Below are 27261 nucleotides of genomic sequence, written 5' to 3'. Positions count from 1 at the left end.
TATAAATAATCGATAACAATGTGAAGATATATAACGCTCTTAAAAAGGATATTAATAAAGTGACAAAGTGTAAAAAAGTGACATCAGTGCAAGAGTAAATGTTATATATAAAATATACAAAGAATTAAAAAAATGTTCATATAAATAAATAAATGACAAATTCCAAAATCAATCTTCAATGGTGATCAGTGACCGTGAAAACACTCATGCTCCCCCTCTCTCCCAGGACCACACTTACCAGATGAAAGGACCCCTACAGGGGTAATGAGCACCAATAATAATAGAGATGGCTCTTGTGTATATGCCCAGTAGTATATGCACCACGTTGCCGGTAAATAAGAAGTCAGATGAACAGACCCCTAAAGGGTTAACGAGCACCAATGATATTGGAGATTGCTCTTGTATACATGCCTAGTAGTATAGAAGTGGAGAAGTCTCCACTGGGCGTGTCACCTTCCAGCTCCTCCAATTACCTTTTTCTTTTCCTCTATAGTATGAGTGAAATAACTGGATGATATCCAGGGATGAAAGTACTATTTCGCCGTTCTCGTTTTTTATTTTGGAGACATAAGATGCGTTTTTTTTCCCCTTACTGCTTTTACTAGCTATTTTCTGGGTTTTATTTCCCCATTGGTATTTTCTTTCACGACTTCATGTCTCCTGCTCCATAACTGCTGTCAGTTCCCCTCTCTTCTCAATTCTCGCTGCTCTGGGATGCCATTGGGTCTAGTCCGTTGTTCCAAAATGTGTATCTCTCTAAGGAACTAGCTCTTTCTCTCCTTTTTTTTTCCCTCTTTCTTTGGGTCCCAATGCCTATTAATATCCCCCTTCTATAAGCCTTATGCATTTCCCGCAGAGTAGTCTGGGAATTCTCTGATTTATTCTTAATAGCAAAAAAAACTTTTCAGTTCCTTTTACACCTTCTCAATTATCTTTGGATCCTGAATGAGCAAAACATTCAGTTTCCAGGCCCTTTCTCTGGGTGTTGCTATCAGTAAATCTAACATGGCAATCACTCCTTGAGTAAGAGCCATGTAATCAATCCTTGAGTAAGAGCCATGTGCTGAGGAATAACAAATATAATCTCCTAATTTTGGGTGTCTGACCCTCCAGGCATCCACCATCTGACATTCCCCCAATAAACTTCTGATTTCTTTCTGCCATTGTATTGGGAGACAAGAGAGCCCTGTCAATGAGTCCACACATGGGTCCAACCATATGTTAAGGTATCCCGCTACTTTAAGCCTCCCTTCTTTAAATATCATTAACTTTTTCAGGGTTTTTCTCAGGAACTTATTTGGCTCTCTATTGGGAGAGTAAATGTTTGCAATAGTACACTCCATATCGAATAGTTTTCCCTTGATAAACAAATACCTCCCCTCGGGATCTGCCAGCTGCTCCTTTTGCGTGAACATGGTGTAGCTGTCAAATCCAATCGCCACTCCTCGTGAACGACTCAAAACCGAGTCACCATAAAACCACATAGGGAAAAAATGGGATGACAATTTAATCCCTGAAGCATGTGTAATGTGTGTTTCTTGTAAGCAGGCCACTTCCACTCCATAATGATGCAGTTCTTTAGTTACCTTCTACCTTTTGCTAGGTGTATTCAAGCCTCGAACATTATATGATACTAAGCTATAGGCAGCCACAGGAGCAGCGAACATATCCTTTCCGGAGAAAGGTCCTGTATAGAAAGGAAGAAAAGAAACCCCCCACCCCAACACCCTTCCCAAGAGGTTAACGCCTCGTAGGGCTTGACTATTGTCCAGTTCTTATTCTTTGTACGGAGCTGGTGACACACAGCCATGTGTCCCCTCCCATCCATACCTTCCCAGGAGGCAACCACTACGGCGCTCTGACCCAACCCAAACTGATCGATCGACAAGCCTTCCAGCCCTCTCCTCCCGGCAACCTCCCAAAGAAGGAGAAAGGGATGGGAGAAGAGGCGAGAGAAGAAGGGGGAAGGGAGGAAGACAAGAAATATTCCCGTGCCCCCCTCCCCCATCCACCTATTTTCCCCTCCTGCCCTCCCACTCCTCTCCCCTAAGAGCCTCCACTTTGCGTCTTAGGTCCCCCTCCAGTACTTTTAGGTCTAGTTGCCCCTAGGCCATTGATCCTCCCTGCTGAAAGCTCCTCCATTATAGGAGTTTGCTTCCCTTTCTCAGTCCGTCCCGGGGCCCCTTGTCTAGGGCTGTCAGGCCTTTCCACCATACTGGTCTCTGCTCACATATAGCGCTGGATGCCCTGTGCTAAGGGCAGGTTGCTGGTCTTTGATTTGGCTCTCATTCTTGGCCCCTAATGGTATTGGCCGTAAGGAGAAGAGGAGAAGGCACACAAAAAAAAGGATGCCTAGGCAACAGAGAGAATACCCACAACCAGAAAAAGAGTGGCCAAGTAGCAAAAATGATGCAACATTCGAAGCAGTCTGACAGGGGCTGCAGAGGTAGAATATGAACTCAGTCCCTTTGAGTCAAAAAGCGAAGCTTACAGCCAAGTATGTAAATAGAGTAGCTATAACGTACACAGTGGTCAAGAGTCGGAGTATACTGTAGTAGGAGGCCTATTAATTGTTATAGGAGGGCTTCTCCCTCTGAAACAGTCCTTTCACCTCCACTAATTCAGAGGTTTTCACCCTGACTTCTCCCTCTTACCAAGCTTTCTCACATAGCTTTACATAAGACCCCCCTGAAGGCAGGCTTACCCCTTCCAGCACTGCAGTATGGAATGAACAGGACTCCTCTTCCTCCGCCAATGGGAGTTGGGGGGGGGGGAGTCCGGCGGCCTGTGCGGCAGTGTAGGGGGTTAAATGTGTAGAGGCTTTTTTAGCATCTGCGGCAAGCTGGGCGGCAGGAGAGGCCCCGTTTCCAGCAGCGCAGAGCTTCGTTCAGGCAGTCAAACTGCGAGATGCATTGGGAGGCAGGGGTGGCAGGGGTGGCAGGGGATCAGGCAGCAGCTCACCTATTCCGGAGCGGGCGTCATCATGCGGACACTCCTCCCCCCCCAGCTTTACCTGATGATGTTCCTTGTTTGATTGTTAAAAAGAGCTGTCCACTACTAATGCTGTTTTTCTTTTCTGGTTCCTGAGGAGGGTGTTGACCAAAATGACCTGACCAATCAGAAGGAATGAGGAGTGGCCCATGGGATGTCACAGGCTTTGCAACTACTCTGATACAGTTTTCTGAGATATATTAATATTACCTATAAACTGCATGCCGTGATCTGGTAACCAGCATATTATTGTGCAGTATGCAAATGCCATTCCAGAGATGCTAAACATGATATCCCTCAGATAGGCTTGTAATCCAGGAGTTAGAAAACTGCTATCTCGCCTTCTGTATACCATAGCCTAGTCATGTGTGATCATGATACGTTCAGTATTTTCTCCTACATTCAAATATAAAATCAATAGTTATGTAGGTTGGTCATGTCTGATTTTTGCATCATGTGTAGATTTTGAAACGGAGTTGGAGAAGAGGTCTTTTGCTGGTCAAGTAGGATATCTGTCAGCATTGAACTGGCTTTTACAATATTATTTAGCCCTGGGTTTATTGCACGCCATGTACTCCTAATGGGTTCAATTAACCTGAGGTTCAAAGAGTGACAAAACTAAAATATTTTAGATTTTTACGATGGGCTAATCGTAATTCCCTCAGTGGAAAGTGCTGATAACCTTGGCAGATGTTTATTGTTAGCAGACATTGAGATGATAAGCAAACTCTAACATACTGCACTGTTCTTTTACATATTTCCTGCTAAAGCATTAAATTTGTTGTTTACAGCTTTAGCAAATTCCTGGTTATTAGTTATCTGCTAATGAATGGCTAGCAGAATGGTTTCTGCTACTCCAAAGTTCTTTTGAAGTGTCCAGACCCTTAGAAAACTGTTTAGTCAAATTAAATGAGGATGGAGATGCACTCTTGGGATTCTGACTAGTTCTGAAAGGGGTCACAGGTGCTTTTTCTCTTATTTTAAAATATACTACCTGTTCTCTCACCCAGTTTTAGGGTGCCCTGTTGGCATTGTCATCACAACTCCTACAACCAAAGGCATGCGGGTATACATGAGACAACCGCTTTTAATTTCATTATTTTTTAGGAGGTAGTAGGCATTGCTTTAGTGAGCTGTAAGAGTACCAACAAATTTGTTAATGTCGAACTAGGGATCCTTGTGACATAAGTCTTAATAAAGAGCACTGGTAACACACTGGTTTCTTTTGTTATAGTTAATTATATTACATTTTTAAAAGATCATACATTCTGGTGTACTGGTTTCAATGTTTTGTTATTTTCCTTTTTTTTTTCGGTCATTTTATTAAATATGTATACTTGCAATAACATTCTGGTAATGAAAAATCAAATGGACAGATGTACCCATTTTAGTAAATATCTTGTCTCTGTTACAGAACTATATGGCCTAGTTTATAAAAAAAAAATATGTTTATATAGTTATTATATTTGTGGCTTATAAATTAAAAATTTGCTTATTTCAAAATCGGACATGCCAGAATGGGTTTAGCTTAAAAAAAAATCTTATTAGCTGCAGACAGGCAAGGTAAAGACATTGTAAAAAGCATAGATAGCGAGCATATACCAAACAACTTGTGAACTTTTTTTTTTTATGGCAAGTGGGCATCTGTAAAACAAGTGGTAGGACAAAAAGAACTACATCTTGCAATATTCATAAGGTTTAATGTGTTCCCACAGGCAACACACAAAACTGACTTTTTCTACATCAGTATGAGAAATAAAAAATGTTGGGTGTGGGTAACTGCACAAGTGCTTAAAGAAAACAAACAAGGGTAGGCATAATTCAATATAGTGTCATACTCTGGCTATCCCCATTAAACTTTGGCCCACAGGAAACAATGTTAGATTTGCTTTAATACCAGAAAAAATACTTCTGTGTGTGTTTTGCAGTCAGGAAATTAATCAAAGAGCATAATTGTTCTAAATATTTTATTTGTGCCCTGTGGAGTAAATTGTGTAGAAAGTTGGTATTGACTATATTTCTGCATACTAAAGTGATGTTGTATCTGATTTTTATTTAATTATTTAATTATGCTGCTCAGAAAATAGAAATTATGCGATGTGTCCTTTTTTTTTTCTCTACCCATCAAGGTGGACATGACCTTGCCCAGGTCATGACTTCCCAAGGTCTGATGTCTTCATCTAATGGACCACATGAGATCACGCTGACTATTAATAACTCCAGTTTAAGCCAGGTTTTAGCCCATGCTGCTGTCCACACGCCAACCACATCCTCAGTGTCCCCTCAGGAGATCACCCTTACCATATCTGGTTAGTTGAATTCTTCTATGAACTGCGTTAAACACTGCTGTAAATCTGAATCCAAATGTAATATGGTATCAATATTCTGGATCCATAGGTGACAATGTAAAAATTGTAAATTAAATTTGAGATCTACTTTGAGTCATCCATTGGCTAGGTGGTTGTCTATTCTTCCTTACGCTATCCTGCCATCACTGCCTACATAAAAAAAATGTGTTTATCTAGTGCTAATGTGAGTGTCCTGTTGGTACTGTGCTCTATGCCGTGATCCAAGTGGCATTCCCCATAAACTTGTTTTATCGGATATCTGTGTGTTTTGTGGTTATGACTGTAGCAAACATTTTTGGCAGGTGATTTACCTGCAAAAAAATAATTTATAATTCTGCTCAGCCATTTTATAATCTAGAAATCTTGTAAACAGCAATTTCAGAATATGACCTCTCTTCCTCTACTGGCCCAACCTATTACTGGGTAATGAAAGATAAGCAATAAGTAATACACTGATGAGATCAATACTGTGCTTTCCTCTCCTAACAATCAGCTTCTGTGGTGTTGTAATAAAGTCTGATTTGCATTAAAGTTAGCAAAGCTCTCTCTACATCTTACTACCATTTATAATGCATTGAAGGGATTTTTTAATGAATGCATAACCTTACCATTGTAAGCAAGCATTGATAGCCCTATGCACTCTCTGAATTGCTACTTGATGTTGGAGCAATACAATGTGTGAAATAATTTAAATGATATGGATACATAAGGAGGCTGGGGAAAAAACACATTCTAAATTTGAATTGAAATTAGCTGAAATATAGGCTTTCTGCATTTCTCTTGGTGAACTTTTGTCTTACATGTTTAGTTTGATGGAGTTGGTAAATGCAATCTGTAGAGGTTTAATTTGCTTGATTTATCACTTGCCATTCTAGTCATTGAGTTAAATATTTTATTTAACTGTTTATTCTATTGATATTGAGCCTATTTTCTGCGTCATTCCATTTCAGTTGTTTCACCAAAATTATTATAACATTTTGGCTGTATAATATTTTGTAATTCAAGGCCATGATTTACGTTGTCAAAGTATTTTCAACTGCTCCTTAGTCAAAGTAAAGCATGGATTGGAGAGAGGAGCTTTGGCACCAAATACCCTGAGCCACAGTAAAGGATATATTGTTCAGGACTATGCGTTCTAAAAATACTCCTACTGAAATAGGTTTAGTGGCAGTTGGAGCCACGGGCAAGAGCCTTTGCACAGTCGGAGTACAGTTACAAACCTTTGGGTGCTCCTACATGGGGGTGAAGACACAAGATCTTCACCCCATCTTCCTGGATTCACACTGACAGCCATCATAAGCTGTCTGTATTTATACATTCATCTTAGATGAATAAAAGTTACTACAGGACATATCACAAGTCTGCAGGTCAGTAAGGTAGGATTGCCATTTTTTTCATAGCCTTACAGTACAGAAAACAGAGACATTAGGCTTTACCATGGGTTTTTTTTGCAGCTACCTTCAGTTGATTGGACACTGGCAAAAAAGAGAATGCTGCAAGGACATCCCTCCTACAGTGGGTACGGAAAGTATTCAGACCCCCTTAAATTTTTCACTCTTTGTTATATTGCAGCCATTTGCTAAAATCATTTAAGTTCATTCTTCTTCCTCATGAATGTACACATAGCACCCCATACTGACAGAAAAACACAGAATTGTTGACGTTGTTGCAGATTTATTAAAAAAGGAAAACTGAAATATCACATGGTCCTAAGTATTCAGACCCTTTGCTGTGACACTCATATATTTAACTCAGGTGCTTTCCATTTCTTCTGATCATCCTTGAGATGGTTCTACACCTTCATTTGAGTCCAGCTGTGTTTGATTATACTGATTGGACTTGATTAGGAAAGCGACACACCTGTCTATATAAGACCTTCCAGATCACAATGCATGTCAGAGCAAATGAGAATCATGAGGTCAAAGGAACTGCCTGAAGAGCTCAGAGACAGAATTGTGGCAAGGCACAGATCTGGCCAAGGTTACAAAAAGATTTCTGCTGCACTTAAGGTTCCTAAGAGCACAGTGGCCTCCATAATCCTCAAATGGAAGACGTTTGGGACGACCAGAACCCTTCCTAGAGCTGGCCGTCAGGCCAAACTGAGCTATCGGGGGAGAAGAGCCTTGGTGAGAGAGGTAAAGAAGAACCCAAAGATCACTGTGGCTGAGCTCCAGAGATGCAGTCAGGAGATGGGAGAAAGTTGTAGAAAGTCAACCATCACTGCAGCCCTCCAACAGTCGGAGCTTTATGGCAGAGTGGCCCGACGGAAGCCTCTCCTCAGTGTAAGACACATGAAAGCCTGCATGGAGTTTGCTAAAAAACACCTGAAGGACTCCAAAATGGTGAGAAATAAGATTCTCTGGTCTGATGAGACCAAAATAGAACTTTTTGGCCTTAATTCTAAGCGGTATGTGTGGAGAAAACCAGGCATTGCTCATCACCTGTCCAATACAGTCCCAACAGTGAAGCATGGTGGTGGCAGCATCATGCTGTGGGGGTGTTTTTCAGCTGCAGGGACAGGACGACTGGTTGCAATCGAGGGAAAGATGAATGCGGCCAAGTACAGGGATATCCTGGACAAAAACCTTCTCCACAGTGCTCTGGACCTCAGACTGGGCCAAAGGTTTACCTTCCAACAAGACAATGACCCTAAGCACACAGCTAAAATAACGAAGGAGTGGCTTCACAACAACTCCATGACTGTTCTTGAATGGCCCAGCCAGAGCCCTGACTTAAACCCAATTGAGCATCTCTGGAGAGACCTAAAAATGGCTGTCCACCAATGTTTACCATCCAACCTGACAGAACTGGAGAGGATCTGCAAGGAGGAATGGCAGAGGATCCCCAAATCCAGGTGTGAAAGACTTGTTGCATCTTTCCCAAAAAGACTCCTGGCTGTATTAGATCAAAAGGGGGCTTCTACTAAATACTGAGCAAAGGGTCTGAATACTTAGGACCATGTGATATTTCAGTTTTTCTTTTTTAATAAATCTGCAACAATGTCAACAATTCTGTGTTTTTCTGTCAGTATGGGGTGCTATGTGTACATTCATGAGGAAGAAGAATGAACTTAAATGATTTTAGCAAATGGCTGCAATATAACAAAGAGTGGAAAATTTAAGGGGGTCTGAATACTTTCCGTACCCACTGTATATAACCCACTTCAATCAAAGCTAGCCTCATTTTTTTACTAGTGTCCTTAGGTGATGTACTTCTTTTCTCTATTGAGAGGTGCTTACCTTCTTCCTTTGGGGGTTCTCACTCTCTCGCTCTCTGTTGATGATTTTCCTATAAAGATTCCTGGCTACACCATAGCCACTGTGGGTCCACTTGCAGCTTTGAGATCAGTTGACCTGACTTGTGCTTTGGGGTACTGCCCCTAGACCCCACTAGATTGAAGGAGCAGGGCACGCCTGCAGTGTTGCTGGAATGCACTCAATCCTTCCATAGCCACTCCCATTGGCAGATAAGGAAAAGGGTAAAGTTAACCTCAGGGTGCCTAAGAGGTCCAGGACTGTGGTCTGCCTGCAACAAGAATTGTCCCCTCAAGATCCATGTGGGAGTATGCCCATTAGGGAGGGCAAAGCCAGGATGGGGGTTCATTCCCAAGGTAATCCTGACTGCAGAGCTTCAGTACTGATTACACAGCAAAAGCTCTTTAAACATTCATGTCCAGAGTCCCATATTATCTCCTAAAATTCCCTTTAGGGTGTGTGGGATTGAAGCTGTTGGCTCTGGTTTATTGTTAAAATTGAACAATTTCCATGCATTGATGTATCTATGCTGGCGCATTTCAAGTCTTACTGAGGCCATAGCAGGGGTCACAACCATGCCCCTCTCACCTCCCCTCCTGAGTTGTTTTGAAAAGAGCTGGATGCGCCCTAAAGTATAACTATATATTAACATTTATAGGTTATAACACCAGAGATTGTTGATCCAGGGAATATCCAGTTACCTTCAGGGATCAGGAAGGATTTTTTTTCCTCGCTCAAGCAAATTGGATGATGCTTTGTAGGGGTGGAACTAGATGGACTTTAAACCAGACATGTTACAAGGAGGTAGTAGCTGAGAATGATCTCTCTTCTTTTGAGGAATCAGATTAGAATGACACACCTGTACCAGAGATGTTATCCAAGCTTAAGTGTGCCTTACCTATCCTTATTGGTGCTGTATGCTCTTGCTTAGTCTTAGAGTAGTCTGATTCTGTTCACCCATAAGATATCCATGATGGGGTCCCTTAAATTTCCTAAACCAGGTAAAACCTTCCCAGTCCTCTCACTGGTGGAGCATGTTCTAAATCAGAGAAGATGTTTACTCCTCTAAATTGCTTTGCTCAGCAGTATCCTATTAAAGAAGGTTTCCTGCAAAAGTGGGCAGTTCCTTGTGGGTAGATCCTGCCATTTCTTGTCTTAACAAGACTCTCACAGCCCCTGTGAATGATAATGCCATGTTGAAGGACCAAGTAGACACAAGGTTAGGTGACTCTATTATTATAGTCCTCATTTCCTTAGCTGGCCCCACCAGCAGTTGCTTTAATGACAGTCTGCCAGATCATTGCTGTCTGAAATAAATACATGACCCAAAATTCCAGGTCCATCCTAATCCAGCTTAATGGATGCCTCATTCCATAGTCAGATAGACCTTACCTCCTTTGTGAATGGCTTGGCAGTCATACTGCGTCAGATGATTCTTCTCTCCATCCATATGTGCAGAAATATTTGACTTAAAAGCTGTTCAGCTGAGTTCCCATGCAAAAAGCAACTTGAGTGGTTAAACTTTGAAGGTTAACACCTTCAAAGCTTAACCACTCCTCCACCAGTAGATTTTCTACTTGCACCTCTTTTCCCTTTTGTTTTCACAGTAGTTTTTTTTTCTCCTGAGGTTAGGAAAGATTTCTTTAGTCCCTCTCAGTCTTTTTTTGATTTTCAAATCTCAGTCCTTCCTGCCTATGTTGGCCAAAATCAAGCAGACAAAGGAGACTTTTACAGTGCTTCAGTTGAATCCTCAGTCACATTGTTTGACTCACTTTTCACAGATTAGAGTACCTTGACCTGACCTTAGACAGGGCCCTATCTAGAATCGTCCTACCTCAGGACAAACTTCTGTTTCTTCACTATTATGGGATATTCAACCCTCCCTGTGTGCTTGCATGAAAGTCTTGGGTTTTATGGGAGCAGCCTTCAAGGTTGCTTCATATGCCCAGTTTCACTGCAGACTATTGAAACACAACATTCCGCTAACATGGGTCAAATAGGCTTTGTCCTTGGACTGTCCCATGTGTCCCAACCCACAAGGCCCAACTCTCCCTAGTGTGTGAAATTTGGGAAGCCATTTTATCCAAATATTTTGAAGTCTCTTGGAATAGAAGTCAGACTAGGGCATGGACCTGGATGCCTTCTTGGTGCAGGGGACCTGGTTGATGAATGAAGCTTGCCTTCCCATCAACATTTTGAAACTCAGACTGATATGGTTGCCCCGTTTAATGCTGGATTCCTTTTGTGAGAGCACCCAATGAGAACTCTGTCTGACGATGCCATGGCCATGCCCTAAATCAACCATTAAGGAAACACAAAAGGTGGTGCTGTTTAAAAGGAAGCAGGCTTGATCCTGTCTTAAACAGAACTGCACGTTGCGGCTCTGTTTGCTATCCACATCCCTGGTTTGGAACATTGACAGGTGCACGTTCTCAGTCATCAGCGTTTGGATCAAAGAAAATGGGCTTTTCACCCGGAGGTGAAAGCAACCACATTCACATGTTGAAGATGCTGCATGTGAATCTTCTGGTATCCAAAATCAGCAACAAACTGGGCTGTTTTATCACCAGGTCCAGAGACCCTCAGGCCTTCACGGTGGATGTGTGATGACCCTGTGGGATGAGTTCAACCTAAACTGTGCCTTTCCTCCAGATTCACCCTATCTGCACTGCAGGATCCAGACGAAGGGCATCCTGGTGATTCTTATCACTCAGAATCGGCCCAGGAGGCAGCGGTATTCGAATATACTCAGATTCCTGGCAAACTCTCTGTGGGCCCTACCAAATTGTTTGAATCTCCTGTGCCAAAAGTGGGGGCTATTGAAGCCACAGTAGAGACAGGGGTTTATTGGACTTCTGTAAAGTCTGCTGTTGCACCTGGAAGAACTATTTTGCTTGGTGTGAATCAAGGAAGAAAGTACTCCATGGTACGTTTTTTATTCTTCCTCCGGTCTAGTCTGGATCAGCGTTTGGCTTTGAGTGCCATCAAAGGACAAATCTCAGCCTTAGCTATTCCATTTAAGAGAAACCTGACCCTTTACTCTCTTTGTACTAGTTAAAATGTTAGTTCATCTTTTAGAATAAATGTAAAGGTGAACTAACACCGTACACCCTTCCCACCCCCCTGATCCCCGCTGCACTTACCTTCATGAATGTTGTCAGTGCCACACAGCTGGCGTAGCAGTCCGGAGATTTGAAATCCTGACTCTTTATCCCTCTTCTATATGCAGCACTTTCAGGACGGATCAGAGCAATGTTCTGTCTTGACAATGACCACTCAAGATCATTCTGCTCTGTCCCGGAAGCCCAGCATTTAGAAGACGAGGGTGAGCTTGGGAGAAAAGGTGAATTAACAATTGCGCAAAAATCTCCTTCTGTACGCTCTCCATTGTCTCTTTGGGATCCTAATCTGCTTCTCTTGACTCTTTAGAAGGCACCTTTTCAACGTTTTATAGGTATTCCTTTGACTTCACTTGCACGGTGGCCTTTCTTGTACAGAGGGTCTCTGAGTTAGTAGACTTGTCCTGTAAGGAGTTCATCTTAGTGTTGCACAGGGGGAAGGTTATCTTGAGGCCTAAAGCCCCCTCCTTCCTTAAGGTGGTATGTTCTTTTTTCCCTAACCAGAATATTGGCCATGCTTACTTATGTCCTACCCAGGAACAGGAAATTTCTCTCAATTATCTTTACATAGTCTACTTTTCAGCTACTGCCTTTTTTCTCCTCTTTGGACTCCCTGAGGGTTCCTTGAGAGGGCTCCCTGCTTTTCTCTCTACCATTGCTAGCTGTATTGTTTTTTCTTTCCAGCTTATTTTTTAAAGATGGTGATCCTCCCCTGTTAAGGCACACTCCACCGGACCTGTTAGTGCTTTATGAGCTTTATAGGCTCATCAAGCATCTGTTTCCTCGATTTACAAAGCTGCCACCTGGTCTAATGTAAACACGTTTGTTAGGTTCCACTGGGTGGATGTTCAGGCTACCTCCAATGATCGTTTCAGACAGAAGATGCTACTAGCTGTTGCTCCCCGCTCAGTAGGGCAGCTTTTGGATGTCTCATGGTAAAGATTGAAGTTCCTGTGTCTTTTACTGTACAACAGAGAAAACAGGATTTTTGACTTACTAGTAAAACATGTTTCTTACAGAGTACAGTGTGGGACACAGATCATTCTCCTCTGTTCCTTTGATCTCCCTATAGAAAATTTAAATGGGAAGGTAAATGGCGCTGTCAGATATCTGAAGATATATGGATGCAATAAATAAATAGTGATAGTACTGTACCTTGTTAATAAGTGTGTGGATAAAAATACATACAGTATAATAAACCTTGATGTAAATATCAATAAAACATCACATGATATGTAGATAAAATTAGATAGAAAGTGCTATTGTTCCATAGTGCAAAGTGATGCGATTCTAAAATCGCATAAAAGAACAGGAACAAAAGGTGAATTTTTTATCACTATTGTTTATTGTTTTATCTACATATAATGTGATGTTTTATTGATATTTACATCAAGGTTTATTATATGTATTTTTATCCACACATTTATTAACAAGGTACAGTACTATCACTATTTATTTATTGCATCCATATATCTTCAGATATCTGACAGTGCCATTTACTTTCCTATTTCAATTTTCTATCCTATTGTTTACTATTGTGGACAATTTAAAGGTAGGCCACAGTCAATGTTTTTTATGCTCCTTTTTATCCTAAGCACGGATTTCTGTTCTTGCTATGATCTCCCTATAGCTTGCCACAAAATATAGGAGTGGGAGGTGTTAAGTAGGGGAATGTCCTTGCAGTCTTCTCTTTTGTGTCCATCCACTTAAAGGTAGTTTAATTTAACCCATGTTAAAGACTTAAATTCTGGTGTCTGTACTTCAAGAAATGGATTTCGCTGGTAAGTCAAAAATCCTATTTTATGCAATGTTGGTCATTGATGCGTATACCCATGCTAAATTGCGATGTTGGCTTTGATAACCTCTGTTCATTTTAACAGAGGTCTGCAGAGCGCCTCTGCCTTTCACCAAAACTAAGAGTATAATATTAGTAAGAGTATATTTAAACCATGCCAGTACACATCTGTGTACTGGCACTCTTTCAGCAATTTCACTCTGCTATACTGTACAATATTACAGCAGACTTAAACTAAATCATCAATGACCTAGTGGGTTTATGAAAATCTTTCAGTAAGGTGCAGGGACCTCCCAGGACACTGCTGGAATATTTTAAGGTATAAATATGGACACATGCTAACACTCTAGTTATTTAGTAATGAATTCTAGATGGACAGTGATATTTGTTTATAGATCTTGAATAGTTGTACTTTCTTTCCCGCCATAAGACAAGCACATTTTTCCCCTTTATATCTAATTACCTATATAAATACAACAAACCCAGAGCATTGATTTTAATCTATTTTACCTAATTAGGTCAAGATATCATGCAGCTAGGTACTTCAGGAGGCAGTGAACTGAATGGGAACCTGAGATTAAATACACCTGCAGTTACTAACCAGACTCCGGAGACCTCATTATCACTGAGCAACGATCACATTTTATCACAGGCCACTACGTTAACCACTACTTCAGGTATGGTAACATGTGAATAATTACCTTTGTTGTCTATACAGGATGACATTTTTTTCCCACTTACCTAAATAATAAGCTGTCCTAAACCATTAGAGAACACTTTTAAGGCATTGTGTACAATGTTGATTTCTGAATTGTAAACTGTGACCCAGCCCCATGGGCACCTAGAGTGGTGCTATCTTTTTTGGAATGTAATGAATGACATGCCTAAAATAATTTTTCATTGAATGTTTTGCATTAATTCAACATTGAGTCATATGCTGGTCTCTAAGGCCTTTATTATTTCCTCATTGCCTGCGTAAAATATTGAGCACTAGATTATGTACATGAATTTTTACAACTGTATCAATTTTGAAATTGATGGCAGCAACACATCTAAAAAAAGTTGGGACAGGGCAGCCAAAAGCTGGCAAAGTAAGTGGTACTAACAAGGAAGAACATTTAGCAACAAATTAGATTAGTTGGCAACAGATCAGTAACATTGGGTAAAAATTGGGATTGGGTAAAAAAAGAGCATCTTAGAAGTTAGAACGTCATAGTGTCTCAGAAGTAAAGATGTTTCAGATGGGCAGAGATTCACCAATCTGTGAAAAGCTGCATCTGAAAGTCTGCAAAGACTTTAAAGTTTCACTAAACCTAGTAATATAAAAAAATGTTCATCAGCCCCCCCGCACTGCCCACAGCTTATAAATAGTCTTTTTACAATAAAATACTGCAGCTATATACCTTGTTAGCTGATTTGTATAGTGTGGACATGTGATCCTCTGCAGGATCCGTCTGAGTCCAGAGTGTTCATGTAGGAGGAGACTTTACTTCCTCTTGAAATCCTCTATAGCCTGTGTATTTTTAAAAGTTTAGAAATCTCTATGACCTCAATATGCACGTCTGCAGGCTGTAACTGATGCTGTTGAGAAGTCAAAAAAGAACACTGCAAAAACATGTACAGTGGTGTGATCTCCTTTATGGAATCACTGCCTCTTGGTATTCACTATAGCCTGTGTCTTCATGCTTTTATGGGAGGCAGATCATCCGTCAATCAAGATGTGACATCCCACCCACTGAGTTCTTTTTTAGTTACTGGGCATGGAGGAGAAGGGAGGGACTGGGCTGTCATTTAGGATCTTTATATATGCCAAAATGTGTGATGTTAATACCATGTGACCTGAATAGCTCAGCTCAAACCAGGAAGCTTTCTTTCCAGCAATAGAGACCAAACTGAGCATGTGCAGCTGAACTACACTTACTATATATCATCATCTATAGTACATAATATCAAAGGATTTCAAGAATGTGGAGAAATCTCTGTGCGCTAGGGACAAGGCCGCAAACCCAATATTGGATGCCCGTGATCTTCTGGCCCTCAGACAACACTATGTTAAAAACAGGCATGATTCTGTGATGGACATCACTCCGTGGCCTCATGAATACTTTCAAAAATTACTGTCTGTGAAAACAGTTCACTGTGCCATGCAAAAAATGCAAGTTAAAGCTAAGAAGAAGCCATATCTAAACATGATGCAGAAACACAGTCCTCTTCTCTAGGCCAAAGCTCATTTTAAATGGTCTGTTGCAAAGTGGAAAACTGTTCTGTGGGCAGACAAATCAAATTTTGAAATTTTTTGGGCAACCATGGGCATCGCGTCCTCTGCACTAAAGGAAAGAGCGACCTTCCGGCTTTTTTTCAGCCTTCGATTCAAAAGCCTGCATCTCTGATGTTAAGGGGATGCATTAGTGTGTATAGAATGGGCAGCTTGCTCATCTAGAAAGGCACCATCAATGCTGAAAGATATATCCATGTTTTAGAGCAGCCTATTCTCCCATCCAGATGACGTCTTTATCTGGGAAGGCCCTACATATATCAGCAGGACAATGCTAAACTGCATACTGCATCTACTGCATGACAACAGCATGGCTTTGTAGTAGAAGTCTCTGGGTGCTTTCCTGGCATGCCTGCAGCTCAAATCTTTCACCAATTGAAAATATTTGGTGCATCTTGAAACAAAAAATAAGACAAAGAAGACTCAGGACTCTTGAGCAGTTAGAATCCTAGATCGGGCAACAATGGGACAATGTTCTTCTCCCAAAACTCCAGTAACTGGTCGTCTCAGTTCCCAGACGTTTACAGAGTGTTGCTAAAAGACAACGAGATGCTACACTGTGGTAAATATGGCCCTGTTCCACCTTTTTTGAGACATGTTGCTGACATCAGTTTCAAAATTAGCTTTGTTTTTTATTCAAGTGTTACTTTTTTTAGTTTAAACATTTTGATATGTTTTCTATTTTCTATACTGAATAAAATATGGGTTTATGAGATTTGCAAATAAAAGTTTTCTGTTTTTATGTAGATTTTTTACCATGTCCCAACTTTTCTAGAATTGGGGCCGTACATTTAAGATGCCTGTCAGCCCACTCGCATGATTAATTGCACAGGTGGCACTAAAAGGCTAATTTTGGGCATTGTGAAACCTGATTTGTTATAAGCTTATATTTCCATAATGCATTTTTTGGTAAAATACTCAGTGGCTGAAAATTCCTAGAATAGAACTCTTGATAAAACGGTTATATATGTTTTTTGTTAGAGCTGACCACATCAACTGGCAGTCTTCCTAGCACCACCTCAATCACTCAAACCCCTGTCTCTACTCAGAATTTGGTTATGTCATCTGGAGTGGGAGGAGATGGAAGTGTAACTCTAACATTAGCTGACACTGAGAGTATGTTGTCGGGAGGACTTGATACCGTGACCCTGAATATCACTCCCCAGGTATGAACTCAATTTACCATATGGCATCTTGTTTCCATAGCTAGTGTGACAGCTTAGCTTACAATTAGTCTGGGCACAGTAATAATTAGACAGCTTGATGTGTAGATATGCAGCTATGTAGGAGGAAATCCACATTTGTGGTCTGTTCAACTCAATGTAATTTATTGAGGAATAAATGAGTAATTCAACGTTGGGAGGACAAATAAATGAACAGGCGAACAGATTATGACATTTTGCTGAGCAGAATAAAGCTGGAAATGGAATGAAAAGTCGATTAAGATAAACTGGCAAGTCAAAATAAACACGTTCATATAGAATTTGACCTATTGCGATACAATTTAGAAGAATAATTATAGGATGATGTGAAAATGGGTTCATTTAAAAAGAATAATCCCAATGCTTGAGGAAGGTTGTACTGTCTCATGTATCATAATGATCTACATAAATGCATGTACCAATTCGTAAAAAGGCCAAACGTAAAACAAATCCACTCTCTGGGCTAAAGATTTATGGAGGCAAGTCAACCAAATAAAATGCAGACTGATATTTCAGAATTAAAATTCACTTAAAGGCTAACTCCACTTTCGTAGGGGAAAAAAAATAGCGTATAGAATTGCGGCACGTCATACTGTAATTGAATGTTATTAAAAATTACCTTTCCTTTTCAATCTGCAGCCGTTGTTATTTTCTGAAAATGTAATGCAATATGGCTACCTGGAGTTGTTCTGAATGTGTACTGAACACACCCCAGAAAATCATTTCCTGCTTGTGTGATTGGCTCACTGATTTTCCCAGAAGTCTGGGAAGATACAAGTCAGATTTTAGACATCTAAAATAAAATTAAAACAGACCCTCTAGGTTCCCTAGGAGCTGGGTTGCCAAAGCCATCTATGATCTTATCAAGCGTTTGAGACTCTTATCTGTGGTGAGTAGGGAACCTAAAGGGTCTGGCCACTCACTTGAGCACCGTTTGAACGATTGGTTTCTGCACCTGAGCACTTTTTTGGACACGTTAATATCTAAGGACTGTTTTATTAATTTGTTGCAATATATGCTGGTTTTATGTTTATATTAACCACTTTGCACTTTATTGGACACTTCACTAATAAGGATTGTTTTATTAATTTTTTGCAGTATATGGTTGTTTTTACATATTTATATATTAATCAACAATTTTGTTTTTACACATTTACATGAAATGCTAGCACTGTTTTAATTTTATTTTACATTTCTCTCTAAGACTTACTTAGATGCACAGCAGCCATTAACTTAATTTTGTAACACAGTTATTGAGTTATTTAGCACCAGTAGCATGGGTTATAATTTAATTTACTTCAGATTTTAGACATCCCCCTGCAACAAAAATGTTATTTTTGGTGAGATACTCACAATAGGAACACTACTAAAGGTATGCAGGCCCAGCAGATTTCCGCATTAGTGCTCTGCAGCTGCACAGCTGATTGATAATTATGAAACCATTCCAATTAGACTCACATGTAATAGAGTAACAAACAGTTATTTCTTCAGAATTAGATTAGATTAGAAACTGTGTGCTGGTGCTCACCAATTCTTTCACTGTTAACCATGTTTTAGTAAAGGTATCTACAGATTTAACATGGTAAACAGATATACAGTAACTCACAAAAGTGAGTATACCCCTCACATTTTTGTAAATATTTTATTATATCTTTTCTTGTGACAACACTGAAGAAATTACACTTTGCTACAATGTACAATGAGTGTACAGCTTGTAGAACAGTGTAAATTTGCTGTTCCCTCAAAATAACTCAACACACAGCCATTAATGTCTAAACCACTGGCAACAAAAGTGAGTACACCCCTAAGTGAAAATGTCCAAATTGGGCCCAATTAGCCATTTTCCCTCCCAGTGTCATGTGACTCATTAGTGTTACTAGGTCTCAGGTGTGAATGGGGGACAGGTGTGTTAAATTTGGTGTTATCGCTCTCACTCTCTCATACTGGTCATTGGAAGTTCAACATGGCACCTCGTGGCAAAGAACTCTCTGAGGATCTAAATAAAAGAAGTGTTGCTCTACATAAAGATGGCCTAGGCTATAAGAAAATTGCCAAGATCCTAAAACTGAGCCGTAGCATGGTGGTCAAGACTATACTGGACAAGTTCCACTCAGAACAGGTCCCGCCATGGTCAACCAAAGAAGTTTGAGTGCCTGTGCTCAGCATCATATCCAGAGGTGTCTTTGGGAAATAGATGTATGAGTGCTGCCAACATTGCTGCAGAGGTTGAAGGGGTAGGGGGTCAGCCTGTCAGTGCTCAGACCATACGCCGCACACTGCATCAAATTGATCTGCATTGCTGTCGTCCCAGAAGGAAGCCTCTTCTAAAGATGATGCATAAGTAAGCCTGCAAACAGTTTGTTGAAGACAAGCAGACTAAAGACATGGATTACAGGAACCATGTCCTGTTGTCTGATGAGACCAAGATGAACCTATTTGGTTCAGCTGGTGTCAAGCGTGTGTGGCAGCAACCAGGTAAAGAGTAGAAAGACAAGTGTGTCTTGCCTACAGTCAAGCATGGTGGTGGGAGTGTCATGGTCTGGGGCTGCATGAGTGCTGCCGGCACTGGGGAGCTACAGTTCATTTAGGGAACCATGAATGCCTACATGTACTGTGACATACTGAAGAAGAGCATGATTCCCTCCCTTCAGAGACTGGGCCTCAGGGCAGTATTCCAACAAAACGACCCCAAACACACCTCCAAGATGACCACTGCCTTGCTAATGAAGCTGAGGGTAAAGGTGATGGGCTGGCCAAGCATGTCTCCAGACCTAAACCCTATTGAGCATCTGTGGGGCATCCTCAAATGGAAAGTGAAGGAGCGCAAGGTCTCTAACATCCACCAGCTCTGTGATGTCATCATGGAGGAGTGGAAGAGGAGGCATGGCAAATTTTTTGAAGTTGTAATTTAAAAAAAAAAAAAAGCAATTTAGTAAAAAAAATGTTTTCACAATTTTTTTAATAATTTTTACATGCTGTGACCAGTGCAGTACAGCATCATCATATCACTGGTGTGGTGCTGATCAGGAACACTGAATAGTGACTGTATGTACAAAACAAAAAAAAAATGTAATGATTTTTTTTAAATTATTTTATTGCATTTTATTTTACATACGGTGACCAGAGCAATACACAGTTACCATAGTAACATTGTACTACTTTAGGGAGGGAGTCAGATTTTTTTTTTTTTTTTTTTTTACATATATGATTGCTTAACCCTGAATTATGCAGTTCTGATTAAACCATTTTTTCTGAATAAAAGCTATTCATTAAATTTTTACTATTGTGATTGGCCACAGCTAACCACATAGTACGGATGGGCTGTGATTGGCCCTGTCTGTACAATTTGATCACTGCACTGTGATCAGTCACAGGACTCATCTCAATAGTATGACACAATGAATGGCATGAATCAAAGCCTTTTCATTGTGTATAATTGTCATGTGATCTGCTGTGATTGGCCACAGCGATCACATGGTACCGGCAGCAGACCGCTACAATGATCGGTCATCGGCTGTGTCCAGTGGACACAGCAGGTGACAGATTGTGCTGAAGCATGGCCTGATCCTGGAAGAATGTCATATGACATCCTCCCAGGATAACGGGGCTCCCGCTCACAATAGGCCTGGCGGGAGGGGGTTAAGACCAACTCTAAGTTGGCGTACAGAGACAGAGTCTCTGTTTCTACATTGTGCAATAGGTGGAATATTTGCCGCTGTTAACTCCTCACCGTCTGTCGCTGGTTGTTAGGAAGCTTTCAGCTGTGAGGCCGCCAATGACAATACCAATCAGTGACAGTTGATAGTAGGCAGAGCCTGATGGGGAAGCTAAGACACTAGTTCATCATCAGGTCCGCCCTCTACTTGCGATAGACAGCAGCCAGTCAGTAGAATTATAGCCAATAGCAGACTGTCTATTGACTACGGATCCACCTACTGCCTGCTGTCAGTCTCAAATGGAGCGGACCTGATGGGAAACTAGTGTCTGTAATGGTGCGGCAGGCAGAACAAATTATCAAATATTTAAATATACCTTAAAATAAAGACACACCCAAACACCAGACTTGCAGTGGTATGATTGGCCGTGGCCATTTAATAATTGTACTTAACAACAAAGTAAATATAATTCAGTATATAAACATAGCAGTATTTAGTTCAGCCCAAAAGCTCAAACTAACCATATTTATCTATATAAAAGCAGAATAAAAATGTCAACAGCATAAGTTGCATAATAATCCAGTAGCGCAAGGAGGGTGGTAACCTCTCACCATCAATAAAATAAATGTATATAAAACACTCATAAAACAGACATAAATAGTCACTCAATAAAATCTGAATCCGAGTCCATAAAATTCCACCAAGACAGCAGAAGTTATCACAAAAAAGTCCACAGTTACTACACACTCCTGGGATGATAGCTATATGTGCAGATGGAATATTCGATCACCTTAAATGCCATATTTATCAAATAAAAACTGTAGTCCAGTCAAAAAACCCGAACTACCCAACTTTACTACCAAATTTCAAACCCACAAGCCATGCTCATATCATGAGCAGGGCACCACCACCAGGCCCAAGGCCAATTCTATACACGACTGCAAGTCCAGAATAAAGATGCCATTGGCAATGTCAGATAAATGAACAAAATCTGAAATATAAAACCCCCTTAAACCACCCTCAAGATCCACATGCCTAAAAGAAAAACCCCCAATAGAAGGCATGAACTTAAAAAGAGCCCTATTAATCTTCTTACGATTTTTCACCAAAAAAAGTTTTCTTCCGAAAACCAACGCACTCGTGGTATAATTTCGGAAAAAACAAATGTACAAGAAGAAAAAACTGTTTTAAAATGCAAAAAATCAGATTTCATATGTAATAAAAGATCCACGCTTTTTCGCAAACCCAAATCATTTCCCCCCAGATGAACAATAACTACATTAGGGGAGGGCCAAATCAAACACCGTTCAGAAAAAATATAAATCCAATGCATTCCTCTCTTACCATACCAGAACAGAGATGCAGAGGATGGCGAAAAACCCAAGTTCACATTATAAACGCGACATTCAGCCCTCTTGTGGGCCCAAAAAACAAACGAATGCCCGATGATCCAAATCACTTTACGAGTACCTGTAATCAAACACAATTATTAGGCCGAACATAAGATCTAAACGCATCAGAACGCCATCTACCAATAGTTCTAATTGAACTGTCAGACAGACCAAATTGTGCAGCAGTGGTAGCAGCACCAATCCGGAATGAGTGAGCAGAAATGGATAGATGACCTAAGTCCAAATAGTGCAAACATTTCTTTAAAATAGCATTGAACCGAAAAATGATAAGTGGGGAACCATTTCTCATGCACGAAGAAATGAAGAAAAGGAAGAGGCCGAATATTCAAGTATCTTTCAGCCATTCCAACAGCACAAATATCAGCATCCTTATAACGCCCCAAAGATATCCATTGACCATTCCCAAATTGGTCAATGGATAAATGCGTGAATGCGTCTCAACAAAACCCTAAGAACACCTTTAGTAATAGACACATCAGAGAATTGCAAACCATCAATAGCAGATGATTTGGATGCCAGCAATTCAGAAATGCAAAACGCACCAAAAAAACATAAACAAAAGGCGCTTTGTAATAATACGGCCTCATACTGTGAAAAGCAAACCGAATATGAGGCAACACACAAATCGTGCAACAAAGAAAGATAAAAAGCAAACCTCCTATCAGGGGTAACATGAGTTCTACGATAACCCTTTAATGCGAGCTTAACAGAGAAAAATTCCAAACAAGAATTTCTACCATGTAACGAAGAAAGAAATTCCCCGCCAAGTCTTAAGAACATGAGAATATGAAAATTGTTTACTGAATAAATGCTCCAAAAAGGATAAAATATCATGTTCAGTAAAAGAAAAAGCATTCAATCCTTTGTCAACAAAAAAAGATGACCACATACGCCATTCAGAATGGTAAGAACGCCAAGTCGAAGGAGCCATGGACTTAAAAATGGCAGAAGATACACTCGTCAAACCAAGGCCCAAAGATGAGAAGGGCATGAAAGGCCCAGCAGATCCGCACCAGGAGCCAAAATTTGGAATTGGTCCATCTACAGGCGAGATAGAGAATCTGCAATAACATTGGAATGTCCAGGTATATATTTAGCCTTTAGCCGGACATTAAGTTTTTAAGCATTGTAGTACCAAATATCTGAGCAATGAAACCGGAGGAGACTTGGAGGACAAACAGTTGATGGCAAAAACCACCCCTTTATTGTCCAAATGTAAAAGATTCCTTTTATTTTGGAAATGGACACACCATAATTCCAAAGCAACAATCACAGGAAACAACTCCAGTAAGACAATGCAGCGAGTTAAACCCCTATCAACCCAGGCCGCCATAGCCATGTGCGCCAGAGGCATCCGTAAATAAGTCCAAGGATGAAGAGGAGCAGAAACATTCCTGCCACATAGAAGATCCGTTAAACGAATCTAAAAACTTCAACCAAACCATCAAATCCTCTCTAATATCCGAAGATATATCAATGAAATGGTACTGGGAAGAGACACCAGAGATAGCCCTATACATTATCTTGGTAAAAGCTCTGCCCATGGCCATAACCCTTGACGCAAAATTTAACAGACCTAGCAAAGATTGAATACATTTCAATTGAATCCTATTTTTACGCAAAACAAAATTCAACAGAAAACGAAGCTTGGAAATTTTAGATTGAGGTAAACGAAAAACCATTTCAGCAGTGTCAATCTGGATCCCCAAAAATTCCAGGCAAGGGGTAGGATATACCGATTTTTCTTCTGCCAATGGAATACCAAATTCACAACAAACAGACTCAAAAACTTGAAAAATAGAAATGCAATCAGAAGACCCTGCTTTACCTATAAATAAAAAATCGTCCAAATAATGTAAGACATTATTAGAACCAGACTTACTTACAACTACCCATTCTAAAAAAGTAGAGAACAATTTGAAATAAAAACAAGAAATGGAACATCCCATAGGTAAACACTTGTCAAAGAAAAATTTACCTTCAAAACAAAAACCCAAAGAATTGAAAGCTTTAGGATGTATGGGCAAAAACCTAAAATCAGATTTTATATCAGCTTTAGCAAGCAATGCTGAGCAACCTACATTCCGAATTTTTGACAAAGCATCATCAAAGGTTGCGTAAGAAACCGAACATAAATTGTCATCGATTTCATCATTCAATGAATCACCTGCAGGAAAAGATAAATGGTGAATCAGTCGGAATTCACCTGGTTCTTTCTTAGCTATGACACCCAGAGGGGAAATCCTAAAATTAGGAAAAGGAGGAGCAGAAAAAGGCCCAGCCACTTTTCCGCTAGCAACCTCCTTAGCAACCTTGACCCTGACAACATCAGGAAGCATAGCTACAGAAGGAACATTATCCTGGATCACACAACCTGTACCTGAAAAAGAAGGCAGAGTAAAACCATAACAAAAACCATCAAAGAGAAGCTCAGCGGAATCACGGTTTGGGTAAACCTGCAACCATGGGAGCATTCTTACCAAGCTCACCCGAGTTTCCGCTCTTAAGAAAAAGTTGTTCCTTATTTGAGTGACCACTAAGCGAAGATTGTTTCTTAAAGCACTTAGAGACTGGGTGAGTCCCAGCGCAATGGGAGCACTCATGTTTAAATTTACAAAAGTGAGGCCATTTACATTGGCCATCATTATACCCAAAACACACACCTTTTCTATGCTGAACAGAATTGGTAGGTTTCATAAAATAAGCTTTTGTGGCAACAGCAAATAAAGCCACAATCCCACATCTTTAACACCCCAACTTAAGGATTTATGGATGGATAGCTTCTGCCGAAAGGATTCATCATAGGCTAACCATCCAAAACCAGGGAAACTCTTGTACGCCCCCAGCACTATATCCAAGTGCTGAAATAGCCCACTACACAGCTCAGATTTCTTTTCACCTAACATACTTGAAAAAATACAGAAACCCTGAAGCCACTTATTAAATGATTTAGGTGCAACCCTAGACCTATCTTCGCCTGACTTATCACTCTCAAATTTAGAGGGCTTAAAGCCAGGAAGCAAAGACAGCCCATCAATATAGTCTCCCCTCCAGATCTTATCTTTAATAGAGTCCTTCAGGTGAAAACCTAAAGGAGAGGTGGAACATGGCAATGCTTCTTTCAAAGATACCTCAGGGACAGCTTGGAATTGCCTGGAAAATGCAGCCCCCATTTCCTGTGGTACTGTATCTGTAGTACCTAGAGAAGAATGGGATTCACCGCCAACTAAGCTAGCACCCCAAACATCACTCACCTGAGGAGGAGCAATTAAGTCAACATTTCAATTTCCTACCCCAGAACTGTTAACATTAAAAGGGGCTGACACATTATCAGAAAACTTGGCACAAAAAGCTGACATCACATTAAAAATTTCAGTCAACAGTACATTAGCAGGCCGCTCACCTGCAACAACTGCGTCATCACAGACCGCAGTATTGACAGCCGAAGGCAGTTGAACTGAAGCAGAAGACGGAGCTGAAGAAACCGTTGCAGAAGAAACCATTAAAGCGGAGGCCACTGTTGCCGGTACCGAATCGGGTAGAACTGTACCAGTCGACCTTCCGGCATCCAACGAAATTTCACCCTGTAAAAAAGGGAAACGTTTACCCCGAGGAGCAGCTGGCAAATGGGTACTACAAGCACCTTTTATTACTCTTCCCTCTTTTGGCTGCAGAGTCCAGAGCCGACGATACGGGAGGCGGACCGAACCTCCTAGGCCTTTTTGAAATCCGCAGCGATCTTCTATCCTGCTTCCCGGTAGAAGCCGTCAACCGGAAATGACGATCACCGGAAACGTCATCAAGGTCAGCTGCGACAGAAGATCCCATCCGCGGATCAAGATGAGTGGAAGCCGTGTCATCACGGGGGTCAACAGGAACCGGAACTTCGCAGAAATCATGGGAAAGATGGCGGAGGATGTCCAGCAGGAACCGAAGCATCTTGAAGAATGGAAAGGCACTTCTTCACCCATTTCTCATCGTCGGCACTACGGGCTCTCTCCAACAGCTCAGGCAGAAGGGACTCCATGACGAGGTAAGTAACGAATTCCTTGTTTCGCTCCTGTTGACTGATCTGTTATAGCTGATTCACCTTTTTTTATAGGGATAATCGTCACCTCAAGGTATCCAATTTATTCAAAATCATCCAATCCCTTAGTAGTATTTACTCTACCAATTAAATGTTTTATTTAAATGTCCAATCCTGACTTATTATTTTTTAGCCAATAAACTGTCACTTATTACTAACATTTTTTTTTATTTTTTTTTAAACCGTTTGTCATGCCACGGCCCCATACATGCATGGCAGGTACAATGACCTGCCCTGCATCTCAATCCTTTGCCTAATAATTTTTAAAAGTCCTGGTCTGCGTGACAGCTGCAGCAGCAGCAGGGGGGAGCTCAGCTGCCCTGAAGATATAGTGTCCATATGGACACTCCTGGCTTCAGTGCGCTTCTGCACGCTGTGTCTGCCACAAGTTCATGTACCTGTTTGCAACAGGTACGTGAGTTTTTCACCCACATTAACATCTAAGAGTGTTTTAGATGCTCTTTATCAATTCTCCTGATTATCTATCGATCTAATTGCAATCTGGCTAATATTGGTTACTTCATTTTGCTTGTATTTATTGCTTTTTGCAGTGCTTTCTTTAATAAATATTTTGTGTTTTTTGTAGGCATGTTTTATTTAATTAACTGCTATAATTTAATGACCTTCTATTGTGATAGTAATGTATATGTGCATTGTAAAAATAACTAAAAGATTATGGTTTGCAGGAGCGTTCTGACTTCTCCCTTTATCACCCTGAAATGTCCAAGTTACATGCAAAGACAGCATAAAACAGGAATGCGTGCTTCATAAAAACATAATATAGCTCAGCTGTAGCTCGCTTGTTGCCCTGCATTACATAAAATCTGTTTTGCAGCTAGATATTATTGGAGTAAAAATAAACTAACGAGAGACGTTCTAGTAAAACACTGACTAAACATAAATTAATTGCCCAATATGTCCCTAAAAAAACATTGGGAAGAGCTGTTAATTGGCACAGTTTACAAGGTTTCATATCAATGAAGTTTCTTTAAGTGGAATCCTAGTCTCTGAGCTGCTGAAGGCATTAGCACTAATTCAAAGAGGCTCCTGGGTATGAACACTTAATCAAGTTGTCATTTTGTCTCGTATCTAAGAAATACAATTTGAGGCCTGAGAAAATAA

The 27261-nt window shown here is 40.6% G+C and overlaps 1 protein-coding gene across 2 annotated transcripts in view; it reads left to right on the top strand.

Moving 5' to 3' along the window:
- Positions 1 to 27261, top strand: part of ZNF236 (zinc finger protein 236) — a 358788-nt gene that overhangs the window by 260167 nt on the left and 71360 nt on the right. For both annotated transcript variants that reach the window (XM_082258772.1, XM_082258771.1), the window contains exons 26-28: positions 5121 to 5300; positions 14026 to 14184; positions 16764 to 16948. In XM_082258772.1, the coding sequence (XP_082114898.1) occupies positions 5121 to 5300; positions 14026 to 14184; positions 16764 to 16948 (524 nt within the window). The remainder of the gene's footprint in view (positions 1 to 5120; positions 5301 to 14025; positions 14185 to 16763; positions 16949 to 27261) is intronic.

The sequence above is a fragment of the Pelophylax lessonae genome, assembly GCF_965119305.1.
Source record: "Pelophylax lessonae genome assembly, chromosome: 5".
Taxonomy (NCBI): Eukaryota; Metazoa; Chordata; class Amphibia; order Anura; family Ranidae; genus Pelophylax; species Pelophylax lessonae.
This window is presented reverse-complemented; position numbering and strand designations above follow the sequence as displayed.